At 32.0% G+C, this 20,997-nt stretch overlaps 1 protein-coding gene across 3 annotated transcripts in view; it reads left to right on the top strand.

The window, feature by feature from the left end:
* Window positions 1-9,429, top strand: part of LOC111718315 (ras-related protein Rab-23) — a 58,753-nt gene extending 49,324 nt beyond the window's left edge. For all 3 annotated transcript variants that reach the window (XM_023493876.1, XM_023493877.1, XM_023493875.1), the window contains exons 6-9: window positions 461-542; window positions 6,232-6,353; window positions 7,321-7,404; window positions 7,567-9,429. In XM_023493876.1, the coding sequence (XP_023349644.1) occupies window positions 461-542; window positions 6,232-6,353; window positions 7,321-7,404; window positions 7,567-7,648 (370 nt within the window). In that variant the 3' untranslated portion in view covers window positions 7,649-9,429. The remainder of the gene's footprint in view (window positions 1-460; window positions 543-6,231; window positions 6,354-7,320; window positions 7,405-7,566) is intronic.
* Window positions 9,430-20,997: the final 11,568 nt, after the last annotated feature.

Below are 20,997 nucleotides of genomic sequence, written 5' to 3' on the forward strand. Positions count from 1 at the left end.
ACTCTATTTTAGTTTTGATGTAGACCGTCTGTTCTATTTTAGTTTTGAAGTAGACCGTTGATCTATTTTAGTTTTGATGTAGACCGTCTGTTCTATTTTAGTTTTTAAGTAGACCGTCTGTTCTATTTTAGTTTTGAAGTAGACCGTCTGTTCTATTTTAGTTTTGATGTAGACCATCTGTTCTATTTTAGTTTTAAAGAAGACCGTCTGTTCTATTTTAGTTTTGAAGTAGACCGTCTGTTCTATTTTAGTTTGAAGTAGACCGTCTGTTCTATTTTAGTTTTGATGTAGACAGTCTGGTCTATTTTAGTTTTGATGTAGACAGTCTGGTCTATTTTAGTTTTGAAGTAGATCGTCTGTTCTATTTTAGTTTTGAAGTAGACCGTCTGTTCTATTTTAGTTTTGAAGTAGACCGTCTGTTCTATTTTAGTTTTGAAGTAGACCGTCTGTTCTATTTTAGTTTTGAAGTAGACCGTCTGGCAAAAAATCTTGGAATGCGTCTCATCAAAACATCCGTTAAAGAGAACCTGAATGTGAATAAGGTAAAAAATTATGAGAAATATGTAAATATATAATATAAATATGGTATGGTATATGAAATTGGAAACAGAGAAAATTTAGAAGGGTCTCTGCCACAAACTTTGCAAAGTGATGGTTCCAACCTTAATTATTAATACAAACTTAAATTTTTAAATTATTTGATCTATCAGAATTTATACTTTGAAATATCCAAGGTCTGCCAAACACTGGGTTGCAAAGATATTGGGATTAGAAAACCAGAGTTTGTGGCAAAGACGGAATTAATTTTATTAATGACAAAATATATCTTAAAGCTTCGTTTCTGTTGTCAAGCATTTTTACATTGATATCGTTTACAATCAAATGCCTACACCATTATTTAAATAAATATATAGACAAGTAACTAAAAAAATTTCAACCTTTTAACTTCATAGTTTAAGTTAAAAAGACTGGAAAAGAACAAATAAATACATTTGAGTGTGAAGCCGGACAATTTTTCCCCCTCATAATTAACAATTAACATAAATAAACAAGCGGAACTAAGAGGTCACAAAGTCGTACCAGTGATGTCGCAAAAATGTTACCTTCCCCTCCTGTCTAGCTTGCAGTGAGATAGATGGAGAAGAGCAAGTTTAGGTGACATTAATGGTGAACTAGTGTCTCCTAGCATTAAAATTTACGCATAAGTATGCCAGAAACAAAGGGATTGAGTCTTTCTGACAAACTGTGATTTTGCAACCCAATGTCGTAGACATTAGTTATTTCAAATTATAAATTCTTTTAGATAAAAAATTTCTCAGGTTGAAATTTCAAAGGTTAAACATTCTGATTTTGTGGCAAAGACTCCATTCCTTAAGATTTAAACATTTAAACATTTACTTTAATTTGGCGTGGCATATCTAGTAACTCTAGTCTGTATTTGAAATTTACATAAATTTGACGTGGCATATCTAGTAACTTTAGTCTGTATTTGAAATTTACATAAATTTGACGTGGCATATCTTGTAACTCTAGTCTGTATTTGAAATTTACTTTAATTTGACGTGGCATATCTTGTAACTCTAGTCTGTATTTGAAATTTACTTTAATTTGACGTGGCATATCTAGTAACTCTAGTCTATATTTGAAATTTACTTTAATTTGACGTGGCATATCTAGTAACTCTCGTCTGTATTTGAAATTTACTGTAATTTGACGTGGCATATCTAGTAACTCTAGTCTGTATTTGAAATTTACTTTAATTTTACGTGGCATATCTAGTAACTCTAGTCTGTATTTAAAATTTACTTTTATTTGACGTGGCATATCTAGTAACTCTAGTCTGTATTTGAAATTTACTTTAATTTGACGTGGCATATCTAATAACTCTAGTCTGTATTTGAAATTTATTTAATTTGACGTGGCATATCTGGAAACTCTAGTTTGTATTTGAATGACACATGACCTTCTCTACTCAGAACTTTTTTATTGCTTATCTCGGGGGAGCAGTTATTTCTTTCACTTTCTGCGTGGAAAAACTTTTGTTAAATTGATGAATGATGTTAGGTTCTTTCCCAAAAGGGGTTTCCTCGAACGGATTTTTCCCAAAAGTATTTTCCGAAGGGGCAATTTACCAAGTCTGTCTTATCCGCAGCGTTCGGACTCTAGCCTGCTCTAGCCACATAGCCCGGCATCTAGCCAATCCTAGCCGAGGCGCTAGCTCGTCACCATAGCAGCCTGCGGCGCCTCAGAATGCTCTACCTAACCTTGGGGGACTTGGGAAAGTTGCCACTTGGGAAATTGCACCATTTGAGAAGTTGCCACTTGGGACGTCGTCTTTGAAAAATTGTTAGAATTGAAAATTGTTTGAAATAGTAGGTTTAAACAGATCATATTCAGCAAATACGCAACCAATCTAAACACGAGGATTTCCCTGAGAAACCTAGAGTTTCTCCAATTATTATTTTATAATTTATATTTTTTATTTTTAATATTATTTATAAATCCATATCACGTCACAAGAATTCCCACCAATAAGAGTGCAGAATACAGGTCACATGATACAACAGAGACAAATGATCACTATACTGCACTAGTCACTACCATTGCTGGGAGTTCTGGTGACTTATAAATGATATTATCAACAATATCTACTAAAAATAAAAATAAAAATTATAAAATAATAATGGGATAAAACCTAAGATTGGTTGCAATTTTGCTAAATATGATCTATTAAAACCTACAATTTCTATACAAAATTATATATTAATTAATTTTTGTAAATATTTGACTCAGTTTTATTTCAATTTCTTGAGACAAGAACATCAGAGCTAAAGTGATTAGCTTTCAGTCTATACCCCATTTAATTTTTCCTTTAAAGTCCCTTTAAACATCAAGCAAATTTCGTCATATATATATATATGTATATTCATATTTATAATATATTTAGAAGGGAGAATATTTGATGGATTATGATAAATACGTAATGTAAAAACCGTATACGTAGGAACAAACACTTTTATTTTCTAATTCTTATATCTTTGCAACCTAATGAGATAAAAAAGTTGAAGTTAATTATCAAAATTGTACACAATCAGATTGTAAAGTTAGAGGGATATGAAAAATAGAAATTGAGGGAAGTGTTTCATAAAAATAATCTTTTTAAAAATGCTCAATTTTTCTTTTAATTGTGAATATAATTTCCAATTTCTACGGAACTTCAAGATTATGCAAGTTCTTTGTTGTAAACATTCTTTTCATTGTAAAAATACGAACTTATAAAGACAACATTTTTTTTTTCTTAATTCAAGGGTCTGCAAGCGTTGTGATGATTAATATTAATGCAACGAGGACAATTTCAAATGAACACTTGACCGATGATCGAGAAGGCATTTAACTTTAAAATGTGTTAAAAATAGTTTAAGCCGACATTATATATAATTCTCGAAAATCCAGAATAGCCATTTCCAGCGCGATTTTTAAAAATTGATTTAAAATATTTATTTTCTGCGATTTCTAGAAAATAAACATCAAATTTCTCGAATAAAAACATCTTGCAAACAACATTTATAAGAGTTTCTGTGGGTAAATAAGGATAATTCTATCACACGGGCAGCCGTAGTACGTTTGAATTTCCGAGCCGGGTCAACCTTTCCGGTACTAGTTTGAACGGTAGCCAGTCCATAGGTTGACACGGTCAGACGTATTGCTTCATGTAAGTTCAATTTACTTTTACTAATAGGGCAGAGGTGCGTGATCATCCCTTACCGTCAAAGGTTTTAACGATACGGTTGTGAATCAGACACCCCAGTCCCCATATTACAAATGAAGAATCAATTGAAATTACGACTACAGTACATTTTAAACTAACAATATCTGTAAAATCTAGAAATAATTTTAAATTTTTTTCCTATTCACCCAGAAAGGCATTCTCGTGATTTAAACTCGTTTAATTGAAGTATTGCAAAATTGTTCATGATGGTTTCTCTTCGAAATCGGGATTTTAAATATCACGATGTAAGGGGAGTGAACAGACATAATGTCTGTGTAAACACGAATTAGAAAATGTGTATGTTTGTTTTACACAATGAGTGAAACATTTTAGAGATAACATAGATACAGTGAGAAATCAAACAAAGGATTGATTGTCATTTTCATTCTTTCGTTTTATCGGAAAATCTGTAAAACACTTTTTGGCACTTGTAAGTGGTATGAAATATCTGATTGTACCTAGTTTCTGAGATCTATACAATTAAAAGAACATTGGAACAAAATTTAAATAAGTTTTTTTACTTTCTTTCCCCGCCCAGGAACATTTCTTTATAATCTTTGTTCCTAGTCTAGTAGTCATAATATGTGACAGTAAAAAGTGCACACAACCCCTTCTCTCTTACCTTTAATGTATATTTATATTGTTAACACCTGAAAATCTCTTTAATCTGTGTCATCACTTTTTACCAAGAAAAGTCAATTCACTCAACTTAAAATCTTCAGCAAAGTTAAGAACTTTCCCTAGTCAGTCTAGGGGTTCCAGATTTAACCGATCGGTTCAGCCGTTTTGACGTTTATTGGATACAAACAGACAGACAGACAGACAAACAAACAAACAGACAAGCCAAATTTATATATAGATTACGGTCAGACGTATTAGCTCTCAGTAGAGAGTATAGAGTTTGAGACTTTTGTATCAGGATTGATACAAACTTAAGAATACAGCGAGAGTTGTATCTGAATTGATACATACTTAAGAATACAGTGAGAGAGAGTTGTATCTGGATTGATACATACTTAAGAATACAGAGAGAGTATCTGGATTCATACATACTTAAGAATACAGAGAGAGTATCTGGATTCATACATACTTAAGAATACAGCGAGAGAGAGAGTTGTATCTGGATTGATACATACTTAAGAATACAGAGAGAGAGTTGAATCTGGATTGATACATACTTAAGAATACAGAGAGAGAGAGAGAGTTGTATCCGGATTGATACATACTTAAGAATACAGAGAGAGAGTTGAATCTGGATTGATACATACTTAAGAATACAGGGAGAGAGTTGTATCTGGATTGATACATACTTAAGAATACAGGGAGAAAGTTGTATCTGGATTGATACATACTTAAGAATACAGGGAGAGAGTTGTATCTGGATTGATACATACTTAAGAATACAGGGAGAGAGTTGTATCTGGATTGAGGCTCAGTTTCATTTGCCATAATACTTTTGCCATAATTACATTTGCCATAATACATTTGCCATAAGTAACACTTGCCATAAATAACACTTGCCATAAGTTACACTTGCCATAATGGTTACACTTGCCATAATTACACTTGCTATAATTACACTTGCCATAATTAAAATTTGGTTAGAATTAACAAACATATAGATATATATTTTTTAATTACAAATTAAATACAAATTACAATCTAATTCAGAGACAGTTCGAATTCGGGTTCGAATTGCAACTTAGCACATTTTAGCCAAACATTTCCAATAATTTACTTCTGTAATCAAGGCATTGTCTACATAGGTGTAGTTGTTGTTGTCTCGAACTATTGGTTTACCCTTACTTGTGGTCTCAACGGTTCTCCATTGTGAGGAAATATGGAGCTGAACTTGAGTCAACTAGTCTGCTAAAAACAATGAGAAAACTAAAGTTGGGAATTTTCATGGTAAAATTTCCCGCATTTGCAATAAAAAAGACAGATTTATATCTTTTTAAAAATTAGAAAATTATGACAAAAGTAATTATGGCAAGTGTAATTATGGCAAGTGTAACCATTATGGCAAGTGTAACTTATGGCAAGTGTGACTTATGGCAAGCGTAACTTATGGCAAGTGTTACTTATGGCAAAGATATTATGGCAAGTGTAATTATGGCAAAGATAATGTGGCAAATGAAACTGAGCCCGGATTGATACATACTTAAGAATATAGAGAGAGTTGTATCTGGATTGATACATACTTAAGAATACATAGAGAGAGTTGTATCTGGATTCATACAAACTTAAGAATATAGAGAGAGTTGTATCTGGATTGATACAGGCTGTTACAGGCTATTGGAGTTAAGGCATTTGTTACATAGCTCATCAATAAGAGAAGTTAATTGAAAATAATATTTTAACCACCGATTTTACTGCTTCAGATTACTACGTACAAATATGAGGATAATATGATAAAATGGTTATATATATATATATGGTTGGAGCAAAAATTTTGTATCTAGGTGTTCCAGTATCTGGCGGACTGTCACCTCAACCTGCTGAGGAGGAACAACGAGGAGTACTCCTTGATACAGATTGGTGTTGGAGGTCTCACCAGTATATCACAAACAGATTTTCTAAACAAGTATTATTTTTTTTATACCACTAAATCAAAACTATAAATATCAAATAGATTATCAATTACAATAGGTGGCAACAGAGAAATTAACCAATTATACATGACGTCACAAGTGTCAAGTATAACAAGGACAATGAAATTTTCTCAAATTAGTTGACATGTTTTCCAAGATTAAATAAAAAAGTGTAAAAACGGAAACTAAAGAACACATAAAATTGCACTTATTTCACTGTAAGAAAAGCACTTTATTCTAAAATTATCACTATTATTGATGATTTTGTCGGACACAAAAACTGAATTGACACTTGTGACGACAGAATACAACTGTACTGAGAGCGTACAAATTCTACGTTGCCATCTATTGTACTTGACAATCTATTTGATAAATATAACCTTTGCCACAAACTCAGATCTTCTAATCCCTTAATCTTTGCAACCCACTATTGTACACGGTACACCTTAGATACAGATCGGAAGTACAAAATTTGAGTTTGTGACAAAGGCTGAATTCCCTTATGCTTACGATACTAATGTACTATGAACTACGCTAAACAATAAAGGAAATATATATAAACTGTACTAGGTATATTTTACTCTGAACTGTACTAGGTATATTGTACTATAAACTGTACTAGGTATATTGTACTATGAACTGTACTAGGTATATTGTACTATAAACTGTACTAGGTATATTGTACTATGAACTGTACCAGGTATATTGTACTATAGACTGTACTAGGTATATTGTACTATGAACTGTACTAGGTATATTGTACTATAAACTGTACTAGGTATATTGTACTATGAACTGTACTAGGTATATTATACTATAAACTGTACTAGGTATATTTTACTATAAACTGTACTAGGTATATTGTACTATAAACTGTACTAGGTATATTGTTCTATAAACTGTACTAGGTATATTGTACTATAAACTGTACTGGGTATATTGTACTCTGAACTGTACAAGGTATGAAAGAAACTGGGAGCAGGAAAGAAGAAAAAGATGGAAGAAGGATAAGAGAGATGAACTTCTTCATCTTTGTGATACAAGGATAGACTCAAATTCTAAGAATTCATTAGTTTGTTGTTTAATTTCGTTGAATTCATATATTAATGTTCTAATTCTAATTAAAGTTCCAAGATGATCCTAAGAAAAATTTGAAACTTTAAACTTTTAAAGTTAAACACAGCTTAGAATTTGAATCAATTTTAGGGCATTCTTCTTGTCTCCTCACAAGTCAAAAAACCAGCATCAAACCAAACCAAATATCACAAATCTGTGTAAACTACTGTAATAATTGCTGCGCTCACGTAAAGTACACCTCTTGCATACAGATATCATCAAGATTAGTCAATCAATCGATCAATTAGCTGCGTCACAAATTGGTTCTCTAAACGTAGTGTTTGTCATTGCATGGATAAAATGAGAATTATTTACACAAACATAACTTGAATCTAATAATAAATATTTCAAAAAGTAAAATATTGTCGGGTTGATTTGCAAAGATTAAAATTCGTTTTCTAAATACTTATTCTATTTAATCTTTACTTTTAGAGTAACCATTAGTCCATTTTTCTAAATACTTATTCTCTTTAATCTTTACTTCTAGAGTAACCATCAGTCCAGTTTTCTAAATACTTATTCACTTTAATCTTTACTTCCAGAGTAACCATCAGTCCAGTTTTCTAAATACTTATTCTCTTTAATCTTTACTTCTAAAGTAACCATCAGTCCAGTTTTCTAAATACTTATTCACTTTAATCTTTACTTCCAGAGTAACCATCAGTCCAGTTTTCTAAATACTTATTCTCTTTAATCTTTACTTCCAGAGTAACATCAGTCCAGTTTTCTAAATACATATTCTCTTTAAACTTTACTTATAGAGCAACCATCATCAGTCCAGTTTTCTAAATACTTATTCTCTTTAATCTTTACTTCTAAAGTAACCATCAGTCCAGTTTTCTAAAATCTATCTCACCGTTGTCAGCACTACAATCTCTTCAATTAGTATTATTATCACTTATCACTCGATCTTAACTTTAACAATCCTAATGTTTGTAAATCAACCCGGCCAATTAATATAGTTTCAGCAGGCTGCTTTTGCTAACTGCAGGGCGCATAATTTGTCAAAGGAGGGGGGGGGGGGGTTAAACATCCTTGGGGCTGGTAACGATGGTTTTCAGTTATCAAGGGGGGGGGGGGCTTATCCCCAAAAGCCCCTCGTATACGCCCCTGTTTGCACAACAGTATGAAGTATGTTCCAAAGAAAAATGAGACTATAGAAAGACAAAACAAATGAGGCCTATAACTTTGTGGTATATTTTTCATTAATTTTGACCTTTTTCATAATTTAGATTGTAAGCCCCCCCCCCCCTGTAATAAGTGCAAAATGTGTTATTCAATTAAAAATACTTATAATCTGAAGATTTCAAACGTTTACTACTTTTTAAAGAATATTTTTGCCGTACTTGAAAAATCAGACTACTTTTACTATATATAACTAGGTCTTTTAAAGAATAGAGTCATGACTTTGATACACACTTTACATGAAGTAAACTGCACTTAAAATTAAAAAAAACATGCTAATAAAAATATATTATTTTAGAAAATATCCAGCAAGGAAATGATTACTCGCCACAAACTCTAATTTTCTGATCCAGTTGTAACCTATGTCGAGACCTCTGATATTCTAAAAAAAATGATTTTTATTCGATCAAATAGTGGACGATTTAAACGTCTTGGACCAGATTTAATGAATTGTGAGTCGTAGAACTAATTCGAGACGGTTCAACTGCAGATATTTTTATTTAAATTTGAACCGAGGATTCAAGAGTTAAGTCAGTGGTAGGTAGTTAAGCGACCTCTCTCCAATTTATTAAAAAGTTGCAGAGCTAGAGAAAAAGGGATTTGAAAATATGATTTTGTGGCAAATAATCAGTTCTTTTCTATTTCCCCTTTATAGTTCTAAACTTATGAATAGTTATTTTCTACACGGTGTTTATCAGTGCTGAAAATATTGTTTTTTAATTGTTTAATAATATTGTAACTTCTATCGGAAAAAAATAAATGATAAATAAAAAACAATAACTTACTACAGGGGGTAGAGGATACATACAGCTGGTTACCCACAGAGAATGAGACTTCAGAAACAACCTTTTGCTTACAATTATATAGTACCCTGCAGGCTGCAGTATGGCAGTTATTGTATCTTTGAAATATCATCCACTGTACCTTAACTTGATGAGGTACAAAATTCATTATTCCACCTTCCTACGAACACGGTCACATTTAAAGAGTTTCAGGTACTCGACAAAGTCTTATTCTTTGCGAGCACATAATTGAGCAAAGTTACAAGCAGAAAATAGATTTTTATCAGCTATAGGTGTTCCAGAATTCATCTAAGTTATACTTTTTAATTACTTTAATACAAAGTCAGTGGAAACCAATTTATGAAAAAGGGGTGGGGTTGGGGGGGGGGGGGGTTAACAAAACACTTTGGTCAAATTTTAAAGCTTGTTCAAAATAAAGCATTTTATGGACATGCAGTTGAATTAAGGCCGATTTTCAAATACTCAACAAAGACATACATATTTAGGATATTTAGCAATGAGAATATAAACATATCTTAAAAATACATAGCTAGGTTTAAATGGAAAATTTGCGAACCCTAGAAATTTAACAGTTTCATGCTGTGAGTGAAAGGAAACTCTAAGATAAGATGCATATTCATGCAAACTTATGAATACAATTTCTAACAGTTTAATTAAATAACTTTAAAGCTTTAGACAGAATAGATCACCAGGAGATTTTCTATTCATTATGTTTTAAACTTTTAACTTTCAGCAACACTTGCCAATTTAAAAAACTTGAAGTTATTTCTTATTGCACCCCCCCCCCCCTCCATAATTCCTTCTAAAAAATCAGTCTCCACTATCTATCTATCCTATAAACGAAACTGGAAAAGTAAAATCTGCAGGGGCCCCCCTGGTAGAAAATTGAGAATTGCAAAAAGTAAAAATAATCTTTTTTAACAAAGTTACAAGTATTCTAACTTTACAAAACTTTACTTATGAAACGCATTAAAGCGTTAAAAATTGTATTTAAAAATCGGTGATGGTGATGGACCAAACCTCTGGAGAGTAAATAAAGTAGATGTTAGTTCCATATTTATTGAAAATATATTTCGGTCTGGGTTGACTCTCTTTAGTTCTTGAGAGATTGTTTATGTCACGAACATGAAATAAAAACTGGTTTTTAAATTTGATTTATTTACAAAACATAGAAAACTGGTTTTTAAATGTTATTTATTTACAATAAAGAAAAAGGAAATTTGTTAATAATAGATTTAATACCATCGATCTCACCATATTATATACTTTCTGGAGTGCCCGGCGTTGCCCAGGTTTATATTATTATTAAAAGGCAAAGTTACTCCCACCGGTATTAAGTGTCCGGTGTTGCCCGTGGAATTAAAATTTTGTTGTTGCTTTTTCACTAAATATGTCAGCCAATTTTGTTTAGCCGTTTGATCAGCAATAGCGAACATATATATATTAATGAAAATAAATCCGTTTTATACGTTTTAACCATAAACACAATGTTTTTTGCTTATATATGAAACCTTCATATGGATACGGAGATAGACTAAAGTAAGATATATATATATATATATATAACTATGAAGCAATCAGAGCAGCTTTTTTTAGTTTTCACATACATATATATACATGTGTATTTACATGAGCGAAGAGCTTTATTCTCTTGAAATGTTTAATATTAATAATAAGTGTTCCTATCATTCATAAAAACGTAGAGAGATGTGCAGTTTAAGTGAATAGCAAAGTGCAATATTCACTTCCAGTTAAATCATGTTCAACCAAAAGCAAAATATCGTAAACAATAGTTTAATTGCGGGGCATGTAGTTAAACAAAATACAGTTTAAATTAGCAAAACAAATACATTAAATCATCTGGGAAATATTTTGTAATTGTTCCTGTTTATTCCAGATAAATGTTTTGTTGTTATATCGCCATTGTTGTTCTTGCAGAGGATTTATCTCACACAACATTTGGGCTAAATACTTTTAATTTTTTCTATTTGAATTCATTCACGTTTTGGTTAATAACTCAACCATCTTTAATTTTACATTGTTGGATTTGAATACTTTTTTGTTTAAAACGCATTCACCAACTTAAAAGTACAAAAGAGAAATAGCGCAAAAATGTTTAATTGGTAAAGGAATTGAGTTTTTGCGACAAACTCTGATTTTTTAATCCCTATATCTTTAGAACCCAATGTCATAGACCATCCTTAGATATTTCAAACTATGAATTGTGTTAGTTCAAGTGATCTAAGTTTGAAATATAAAAGGTTTACACCATTATTAGGTTGGCAAGATATAAGCATCAGAAAATTTGAGTTTGTGACAAAAAGTCAATTCCTTTGTGATCAAAAGTCACAGTTTTCTGCAGATAAGAACCTAACTGTTAAATAGCGCTTTAATTTTTGAGAAAGTTGAGGAATTATAAGATTGTTTATAGTTTTTAGGGTATAGATACACGTTTAAATTGACTAGATTTGCTAGTCTAGGGTTTCCACGAAATGGCAAAATTTTTGCGAACTTTTGCGCTATTTTTTGCATGAAACGCAATGATTTTTGCGCGGTTTTGCGCTATTTATTTTGCGCAATTTGCGCAAAACCGCAAGTTTTACGCAAAATGTAACTTTTTAGGCACATTGTCAAAAATTGATATTCTAAGCTTAGAATTAAACAACTGAAGATTTATTCCATATGCAAAAAAAAATATTAACATACGAGTATGATAAAGATTATACTACACTCAATTGGTTACTTCCAGTTACAAAAAGTTTAAATTAAGGGACCAAAATTAATAAAATAGAAATTAGAGAGTGTGAAACTTGGCAATATTTTAATCCTATTAAATAATTTCAAGTTACCCGGCCTTAAAAGCTTTGCTTAATCATGAGTATAAATTGTATTCTTAAATTTTTTAATCAAATTTCTGAAATCTTTTTAATCTCATATAAAATAATGCAAGAAAGTAACCAATACCTGAAGAATCCACTTTTAGTAAATATGCATGTCCAAAACTAAAATTGTCGAGAAAATTGTGAGATTTGAACTCTTCTTAATTGTCATTGGTCAATTATGTAAAAGTGACCAATAGGAAGACATTCCAAAACAAGATTTTTCCAGAATTGAATTCTAAGAAACACACACCGTCACCAACCGTTTAATTTTTACGAAATTGCGGAATTGCGGATTTCGCAAAACTCTTGTTGCGGAATTGCGCAAAACTTGAGTTTCGCAAAAGCGGAATAGGGCAATTTTGCGCAAAATGACTTTTGCGAATGATTGCGCAAATTGTTGTTTTTTCGCGCAAAATTGATGCGCAAAGAAAGAAAAATATTGCGTTTCGTTCCGCAAAAATTGCGCAAAAGTTTTGCGAATGGAAACCCTATTTGCTACCTAGATTTTAATATTTGTCTAAGATAAAAGCAAACAATGTTTTACATTTTAACCTCCAACACCTCTTTCGTTAATCAACTCAAAATTTGACATAAACACGCTCTTATTGTACCTTAATGCTTTAACTCTCTCCGTGGGGGGGGGGGAAGGGGGGGAATAGCCCCCAGGTTGTACTTAACTCCAAATTCACATATAAGTTTAGGGTTAAACATGGTTAAAGTAATTGAATCTTTGCAACAAATCCCAATTTTCAAATACCTAAATATCTGCAACCAAATTATGTAATTCTTTGATATTTCAAACTTTGATTGTTTGATATTACAGAAGTCATAGTTAAAATATCTAAGGTCTGCAGCATTGGGTTGTTAAGATATAAGGATTTAAAAATCAGAGTTTGTGGCAAAGACTCAATTCCTTTTCTCATGTTTTATCTACTCCCTCTAAATTTCTTGTTATATATATGCCTGTTTCTGAAATTAATCCTGAGGTTTAAGTGTATAAGTGTAAACTAGAAAGTTAGAAAGCTAGAAAGTTAAAAGTCAATTATGTAGACAACTCTGTTTTCTACGAGTTGATTAATACTGTAGGATTAGGATTGTAAATTTTAGTTTCATGTAACGATTATGTAACTGCTCGTTTTCAAATAAAAAGTTTAGTTTAGCTAATAGATTGAAATTGAACTTTTCTTATTGTTTAGAACAAAACTGTCTTTAATTTACAAACTTTTCCGTAGCATTTGTTACCAGGATGTTGCCCAGTTGAGAATCAGCTGTTATTCACGTTAAAAGTTTTGGTTCTGGATATCGAGTGTTGTGGATTATCGCTATCCAATATAAAAGCTCCAAACCCTAAATATTTTCCTTCAGTAATCCGTCATAATTACTTTTAGTAATCTAGACTTATTCAATGGTAAAGCATTAAAGAACAAATATTTAAAATTTCAATCATTCATAAACCTTCCCTGGGGTCCCTAGATGTCCCACAAAAAATTTGGACCCGATCAGTTCAGCCGTTTTGACGTTTATTGGATACAAACAAACAAACAGACACCCAAACAGACAAGCCAAATTAATATATAGATTATTCATTCATGAATTAAATATGTACATCGTACTCATTAAAAAATCATGATTTTTCTAAAAAATACTTAATAAACCCCCTTTCCCAGGAATTCATGAATCGTTAAATTGAAAAATTGGAAATTACCCCCCCCCCCCTACAGTGGGGAGGGGCAAGCCTTGTTAAGGGAACTGGGTATGCCCTCCCTTTATCAGGCTCTAGGGGGGCCTTGCCCCCTCCGTAGTTGCGCGCCTGAGGGGGGGGGGGCTAATTTTTTGGGTCTAACTGTATATTAACTAAAAATTATAAAACTATTTTCTCCTTTAATTGTGATTATAATGTGATTTGAGGTAAACTCTAGAGAACTCCATTAGACAAGATAAGGCCTGCATAATTAGGAAGGGATTAGTGACAAATGAAAATCAATTTATGCAGATTTATCTAAGCTTGTCAGAGATGAAACCTTTTAGGAGGAAATTCATTTAATTCTTCTAATCTCTGAAAGAAAAGTAATTGAACTTTATTCATTCTCTCCCTTAATTGAGGAAAAGGCTCATTTTTTCTATATTGCATCATGTCCTGGATCTTAGTACGCCAAAGAAAAAAACCATAAATCCCAAGAAAATTGTTGATCAAATTTATTGACATTGGTTAAAGAAGTAAGATAAGAAGATAAAACAAATGCTTTATAAGAATATGGTTTTGCTAAACATATACTATATTACTTTGGACAATCTATACAGTCAAGTTCTGTCAATACATAAATAAGTATAATAATTCTTGGCTTTGATTTAAATTTTTAATTATAGCTTTATTTTCGGCACTTTCGCGAGTTTATCAATTTTTTGTGGATTTTAAAAAATCGACAATTTTAAAAGGCAAATTTTTAAAACTCTGACCATTTATAAATCTTTCTGGAGTCATGTGTAAGGTCCCATACAACATCTGGACACGTTTGGGTTAGCCGTTTGGACGTTTATTGGATACACGGACGGACGGACAAACAAACAGACACCTAGAAAAGTATAGAAGTGTAGAGAGTTATATTTAGGTGTGTTAATGTATGATACCAATCAGTATCACTTACAGAATTAAAACCTTGATTGAAAAGGGTTATTTGCCATAAATAGACCAGAAGGTAGTTTTCTACTGAAAACAATATGGAGATCGACTAAAGAAATTGGAAAAGCAGGAACCACACAAATTGAAAACGTTTAACCCGGGAAACCGCACAATAAGAAGCCTGATTGGCACGGGCATCGACGGGTCCTTATAACCTTTCTCCGGCCCATATGTTTGATATCGAAAGGGTCCAAAAAGTTCATGATAACAATAAATGACCCAGGATAAGATAATAACCAGTCGGAACCATAGGATGGCTGTTTGGGTTTAAAAGTTAACATTAATAACAAAAACTCTAAAATGTTAGTTTTAAAATGTTAAAAAATACTCGCAGAAACATCAACTTTTAAAAGAAAAACTCTTACAGGAAGGGAGGAAGGAGCGCCCTCGAAGTTTAGTATATTTAAATGTGTAAGTAGTTTTTTTTTTAAATTCGCAATCTGTGATTTCATTGAATCGTAAATTATACGTAGATTTTAAAATGGTCTCAATCTTGAAAATCCGATTACAAACAAGTCCGCAAAGACCCTTGTATGCAAACCCAGTTGGAAACTTTAGGAGCCTTTAAAATGGTCATTTTTAGATCTACAATTTTTAGATGCGCTCATTGAATCGTACGTAGGTTTTAAAATGGTCTCAGTCTTTATAATCCGATTACAACCGAGTCTGCAGACCCATATACCACGTTTTTTATGAGACACCTTGCATATATCTATAATATTTATATCAGTGAAAACGCAACAATCTTCTTATTTCATTTCATTCATAAATACAGTGTTTAATGCTTATAAGGCAATCATTAGTGTAATATATATATATATATATATATATATAAATATATATATACATACAGGTAGTTTGCCTTCAGCCTATTGAGCTCTACTGTGTTTGATTGTAGATTAAGATTTGTTGATTAATTTCAGATTGGTTCGAACCATAGTATATTCCAAAATATATTATACACATTTCAATTCAATTCTTACCTTGTGATATCTTTCAGAAGAAAATAAACTTCAAATTCCTTGATTTACTTTTTTTTAAAATCAGTTTTTTTCATTGCTCTTCTAGGACAACCTGCACTTAATCATTCTGTTGCTGTTCCTTTTGCCACCTGCTGGTACATAGCAGTACTGTAGTTCTGAGATACTAGTACTCGGATACTAGTGTATCTTAGTACCCGGATACTAGTGTATCCTAGTACCCGGATACTGGTGTATCCTAGTACCCGGATACTAATGTATCCTAGTACCCGGATACTAGTGGTTCCTAGTACCCGGATACTAATGTATCCTAGTACCCGGATACTAATGTATCCTAGTACCCGGATACTAGTGTATCCTAGTACCCGGATACTAATGTATCCTAGTACCCGGATACTAAAGTATCCTAGTACCCGGATACTAATGTATCCTAGTACCCGGATACCAGTGTATCCTAGTACCCGGATACTAATGTATCCTAGTACCGGGATACTAATGTATTCTAGTAGTCGGGTACTAGTGTATCCTTGTACCCAGATACAAGTGTATCCTAGTATCCGGGTGCTAGTGTATCCTAGTACCCGGATACTAATGTATCCTAGTACCCGGATACTAGTGTATCCTAGTACCCGGATACTAATGTATCCTAGTACCCGGATACTAGTGTATCTAGTACCCGGATACTAATGTATCCTAGAACCCGGATGCTAGTGTATCCTAGTACCCGGATACTAGTGTATCTTAGTACCCGGATACTAGTGTATCCTAGTACCCGGATACTAGTGTAGCCTAGTACCCGGATACTAGTGTATCCTAGTATCCTGATATTAGTGTATCCTAGTACCCGGATACTAGCGTATCCTAGTACCCGGATACTAGTGTATCCTAGTACCCGGAAACTAGTGTATCCTAGTACCCGGATACTTGCGTATCCTAGTGCCCGGATACTAGTGTATCCTAGTACCCGGATACTAGCGTATCCTAGTACCCGGATACTAGTGTATCCTAGTACCCGGATACTAGTGAATCCTAGCTAAAAAGCTAAAAACTTTAGAATGGTGGATATCGAGATTAATGCGTGATCCTCTCTTTTTCTTAATATCGAGACTAACCTAATCTTGTACTTGTATCCTGAAAAGTGTATACAATTCAACCAATCAGAGTCATGTATATACAGCCGCTGAATTTGAAATTTTACGCGCCATTTAAGATTTATACAGAAATGGGAGGAACTCTCTAATTTAGAAAAATAGGGTTTTGATTTTTCTCTTCTATATCCAAGAAAGAATGGTTTAGGAAGAAAATCAAAAGTTTGTCCATTGGATACTCAGATTAAGTAATCGGGATTAAAGATATCTCATTCTAAAGTTTCCAGCTCTAGTACCAAGATACTATAGTGTATGATGGTACACGGATTCTATTGTATGATATCCTAGTAACCGGATACTAGTGTATCCTAGTACATGGATATTTTATAGTTTATAGATCTAGTACACGTTTATATTTTTGTGTAATTAAATCCTAGTGTATCCTAGGTGTATCCTAGTATCTGGAATTAATCTTATTTTATATTAATGATATTTTCTCTCTGACTTGATATAACTTAAATATCGAATCTAAGCCTTCCATATGTGTTAATTTTTATCACTTACTGCCAAATAATTTTTTGTTGATATATCATGTTATGATTTGATAAAGATAGAAATATACCTGTATATCATAAGAAATTCGCATGTTCCCAACATTGAAAAAAGGGAGGATTAGCTTTGAAGTTAAAAGAGGGTTAAGTAATTTAGTCAGATTCTACTTAGGCTTGTTAAATGATTAGTTAGGGCGTTGTCTATAGAACATTATATATAAGTATGGAGTAGAGATTAAATATTGAAATACATATCTACATAGTTTAGGTACGTAGCTCTACCTTAAAAATACGAGGTGTCACAAAAAAAATATTAAAAAAAATTTTACAGACATTTTATTTTGTTGAAATACGTGCTAGTTTTTATGGTTCTTTTGTAAATGTTGTGGAGAGAGCTGAACATTATTTTTGACACCCTGTGTACGCATTCAATGTTATTATGCCAAGTTTATTGCTGGGTCTCACTACCATACTTGGGCGTTTAATATACAGAGTGTCCAAAAATAATATTCCTCTTAAAAATTATAATTTTTGCAGTTTTTAATTATGATAATTGACGTAATTAAACTACGACATAAATTGACATTGACGTGACAAATCTAAACGTAGCTTTGGTTTCAGTTTGTCGATGAAAAATGGCAAATTCAATCTTTTCGAATTGTTTTTTGTCCCATTTCAATGATATCAAGACACCCTGCAACTACTTGCATTGCAATTCTAGATCTGGATATTTGTCAGTTATTCGGCTTCTTGAAGTAAATTATGCAAAGGTAGAAATGCGTGTAATTTATTATAATTGCAATTTATCAAAATTGCAATTTTCAGCAGATTTACATGACACGCTCAATTTAAATAAAAATATACTACTTAAGTTGTTGCACAGAGACTAAGAGTGGTATTTAAGATGGCAAAAGGTGCATTTTATTTTTTACCCAATCTGAACAAATTTAGAAATCGAATTAAACAAATTTTGTAGTCAGCTAAAACTGATTTTGTAATAAAGCTAAACTAATTTTGTAATCGAGCTAAATTAATTTTGTAATAAAAATTAACTAATTTTGTAATCAAGCTAAACAAACTTCGTAATCAAGCTAAATTCATTTTGTAATCAAGCTAAACAAATTTTGTAATCAAACTAAACTAATTTTGTAATCAAGCTAAACTAATTTTGCAATCAAGCTAAACTAATTTTGTAATCAAGCTAAACTAATTTTGTAATCAAACTAAACTAATTTTGTAATCAAACTAAACAAATGATTTCCTTTACCTTCGTGACTTTTATCCGTTTAACAGTTTACCTGGTAAATTATAAGAATAACCTGACAAGAAGACGAAGATTTATTTGGTGTTGCCGTCTATATTATAAACAAATTTTTCTAGCTACTTAAAAGTCGGCTTGGTACTTGAAATAAACCGAAATTTTCAGTAATATATATTGCACTAATATATATTTAATTTACCTCCAAGTAATTTATCATAGGTGATATTATGGCTATATATATATTTATACCATATGATGGGCTAATAATATTTTTTCCCCATGTAATATTTTCCTATAAATATGCTTGGATCTATACACTAGTACAGTCAGTAGAAGTGTGATATATAGATATATATTTAATTTCTAAATTATATATTGAATATTCATGTATTCTAGATATATGCCAGGATTGCACTGATATATCTCAGGTCTAAGGGGAGAAAGAGGGTGATATACTATTTGATTTAATAGATTGGAGCTCAACACTTTTGAATTCCATAAACAGGACATTTCATAAACAGGACATTTCATGAACAGGGCATTTCATGAACAGGGCATTTTATAAGCAGGACATTTCATAAACAGGACATTTCATAAACAGGGCATTTCATGAACAGGGCATTTTATAAACAGGGCATTTTATAAACAGGAAGGACATTTCATAAACAGGGCATTTCATGAACAGGGCATTTTATAAGCAGGACATTTCATAAACAGGACATTTCATAAACAGGGCATTTCATGAACAGGGCATTTTATAAGCAGGACATTTCATAAACAGGAAATTTTATAAACAGGACATTTCATAAACAAGACATTTCATAAACAGGGCATTTCATAAACAGGGCATTTCATAAACAGGAAATTTTATAAACAGGACATTTCATAAACAAGACATTTCATAAACAGGGCATTTCATAAACAGGGCATTTCATAAACAGGGCATTTCATAAACAGACAGAGCATTTCATAAACAGGGCATTTCATAAACAGGGCATTTCATAAACAGGGCATTTCATAAACAGGGCATTTTATAAACAGGACATTCCATAAACAGGACATTTTATAAACAGGACATTTCATAAACAGGGCATTTCATAAACAGGGCATTTCATAAACAGGGCATTTTATAAGCAGGATATTTCATAAACAGGGCATTTCATAAACAGGAAATTTTATAAACAGGACATTTCATAAACAGGAAATTTCATAAACAGGACATTTCATAAACAGGACATTTCATAAACAGGGCATTTCATAAACAGGGCATTTTTTAAGCAGGATATTTCATAAACAGGGCATTTCATAAACAGGAAATTGTATAAACAGGACATTTCATAAACAGGGCATTTCATAAACAGGGCATTCCATAAACAGGGCATTTCATAAACAGAGCATTTCATAAACAGAGCATTTCATAAACAGGGCATTTCATAAACAGGGCATTTTATAAACAGAGCATTTCATAAACAGAGCATTTCATAAACAGAGCATTTCATAAACAGAGCATTTCATAAACAGATTTCATAAACAGGGCATTTCATAAACAGAGCATTTCATAAACAGAGCATTTCATAAACAGGGCATTTCATAAACAGAGAATTTCATAAACAGGGCATTTCATAAACTGGAAATTTTATAGACAGGACATTTCATAAATAGAGCATTTCATAAACAGAGCATTTATAAACAATACAATTCATAAACATTAAAAAAAACTTCGTAAATGGTACCAGTGTATACTGCATAGTGAATATATTTATACTTTTTATAGCAAAATACTGAGCATTTTATCGATATCAATACATTTCTGTCCTTGATTCCTATATTGAAAACCAATTATTTTCTCGTGAAAAATATTACGTGAGAGAACTGTAGAACTATTTGTATTTCCTTGATTGAAAATAAAAGAGTTATTACATTAAATGAAAGTAAACGTACCTTGGACTCTACATTTTTGATAGATTTTTAAACAAATCTTAATCCTTCAAACTACATGTACACGTGACGTGACTGTTCTAGTGCGCTATATTCCAATTTTGTCTCTTCATCTTTTAATAAAACCTGGCTTTTGATTAACTTTACCTGTCT

This window comes from Eurytemora carolleeae, unplaced genomic scaffold (assembly GCF_000591075.1).
Source record: "Eurytemora carolleeae unplaced genomic scaffold, Eaff_2.0 scaffold60, whole genome shotgun sequence".
Lineage (NCBI taxonomy): Eukaryota > Metazoa > Arthropoda > Copepoda > Calanoida > Temoridae > Eurytemora > Eurytemora carolleeae.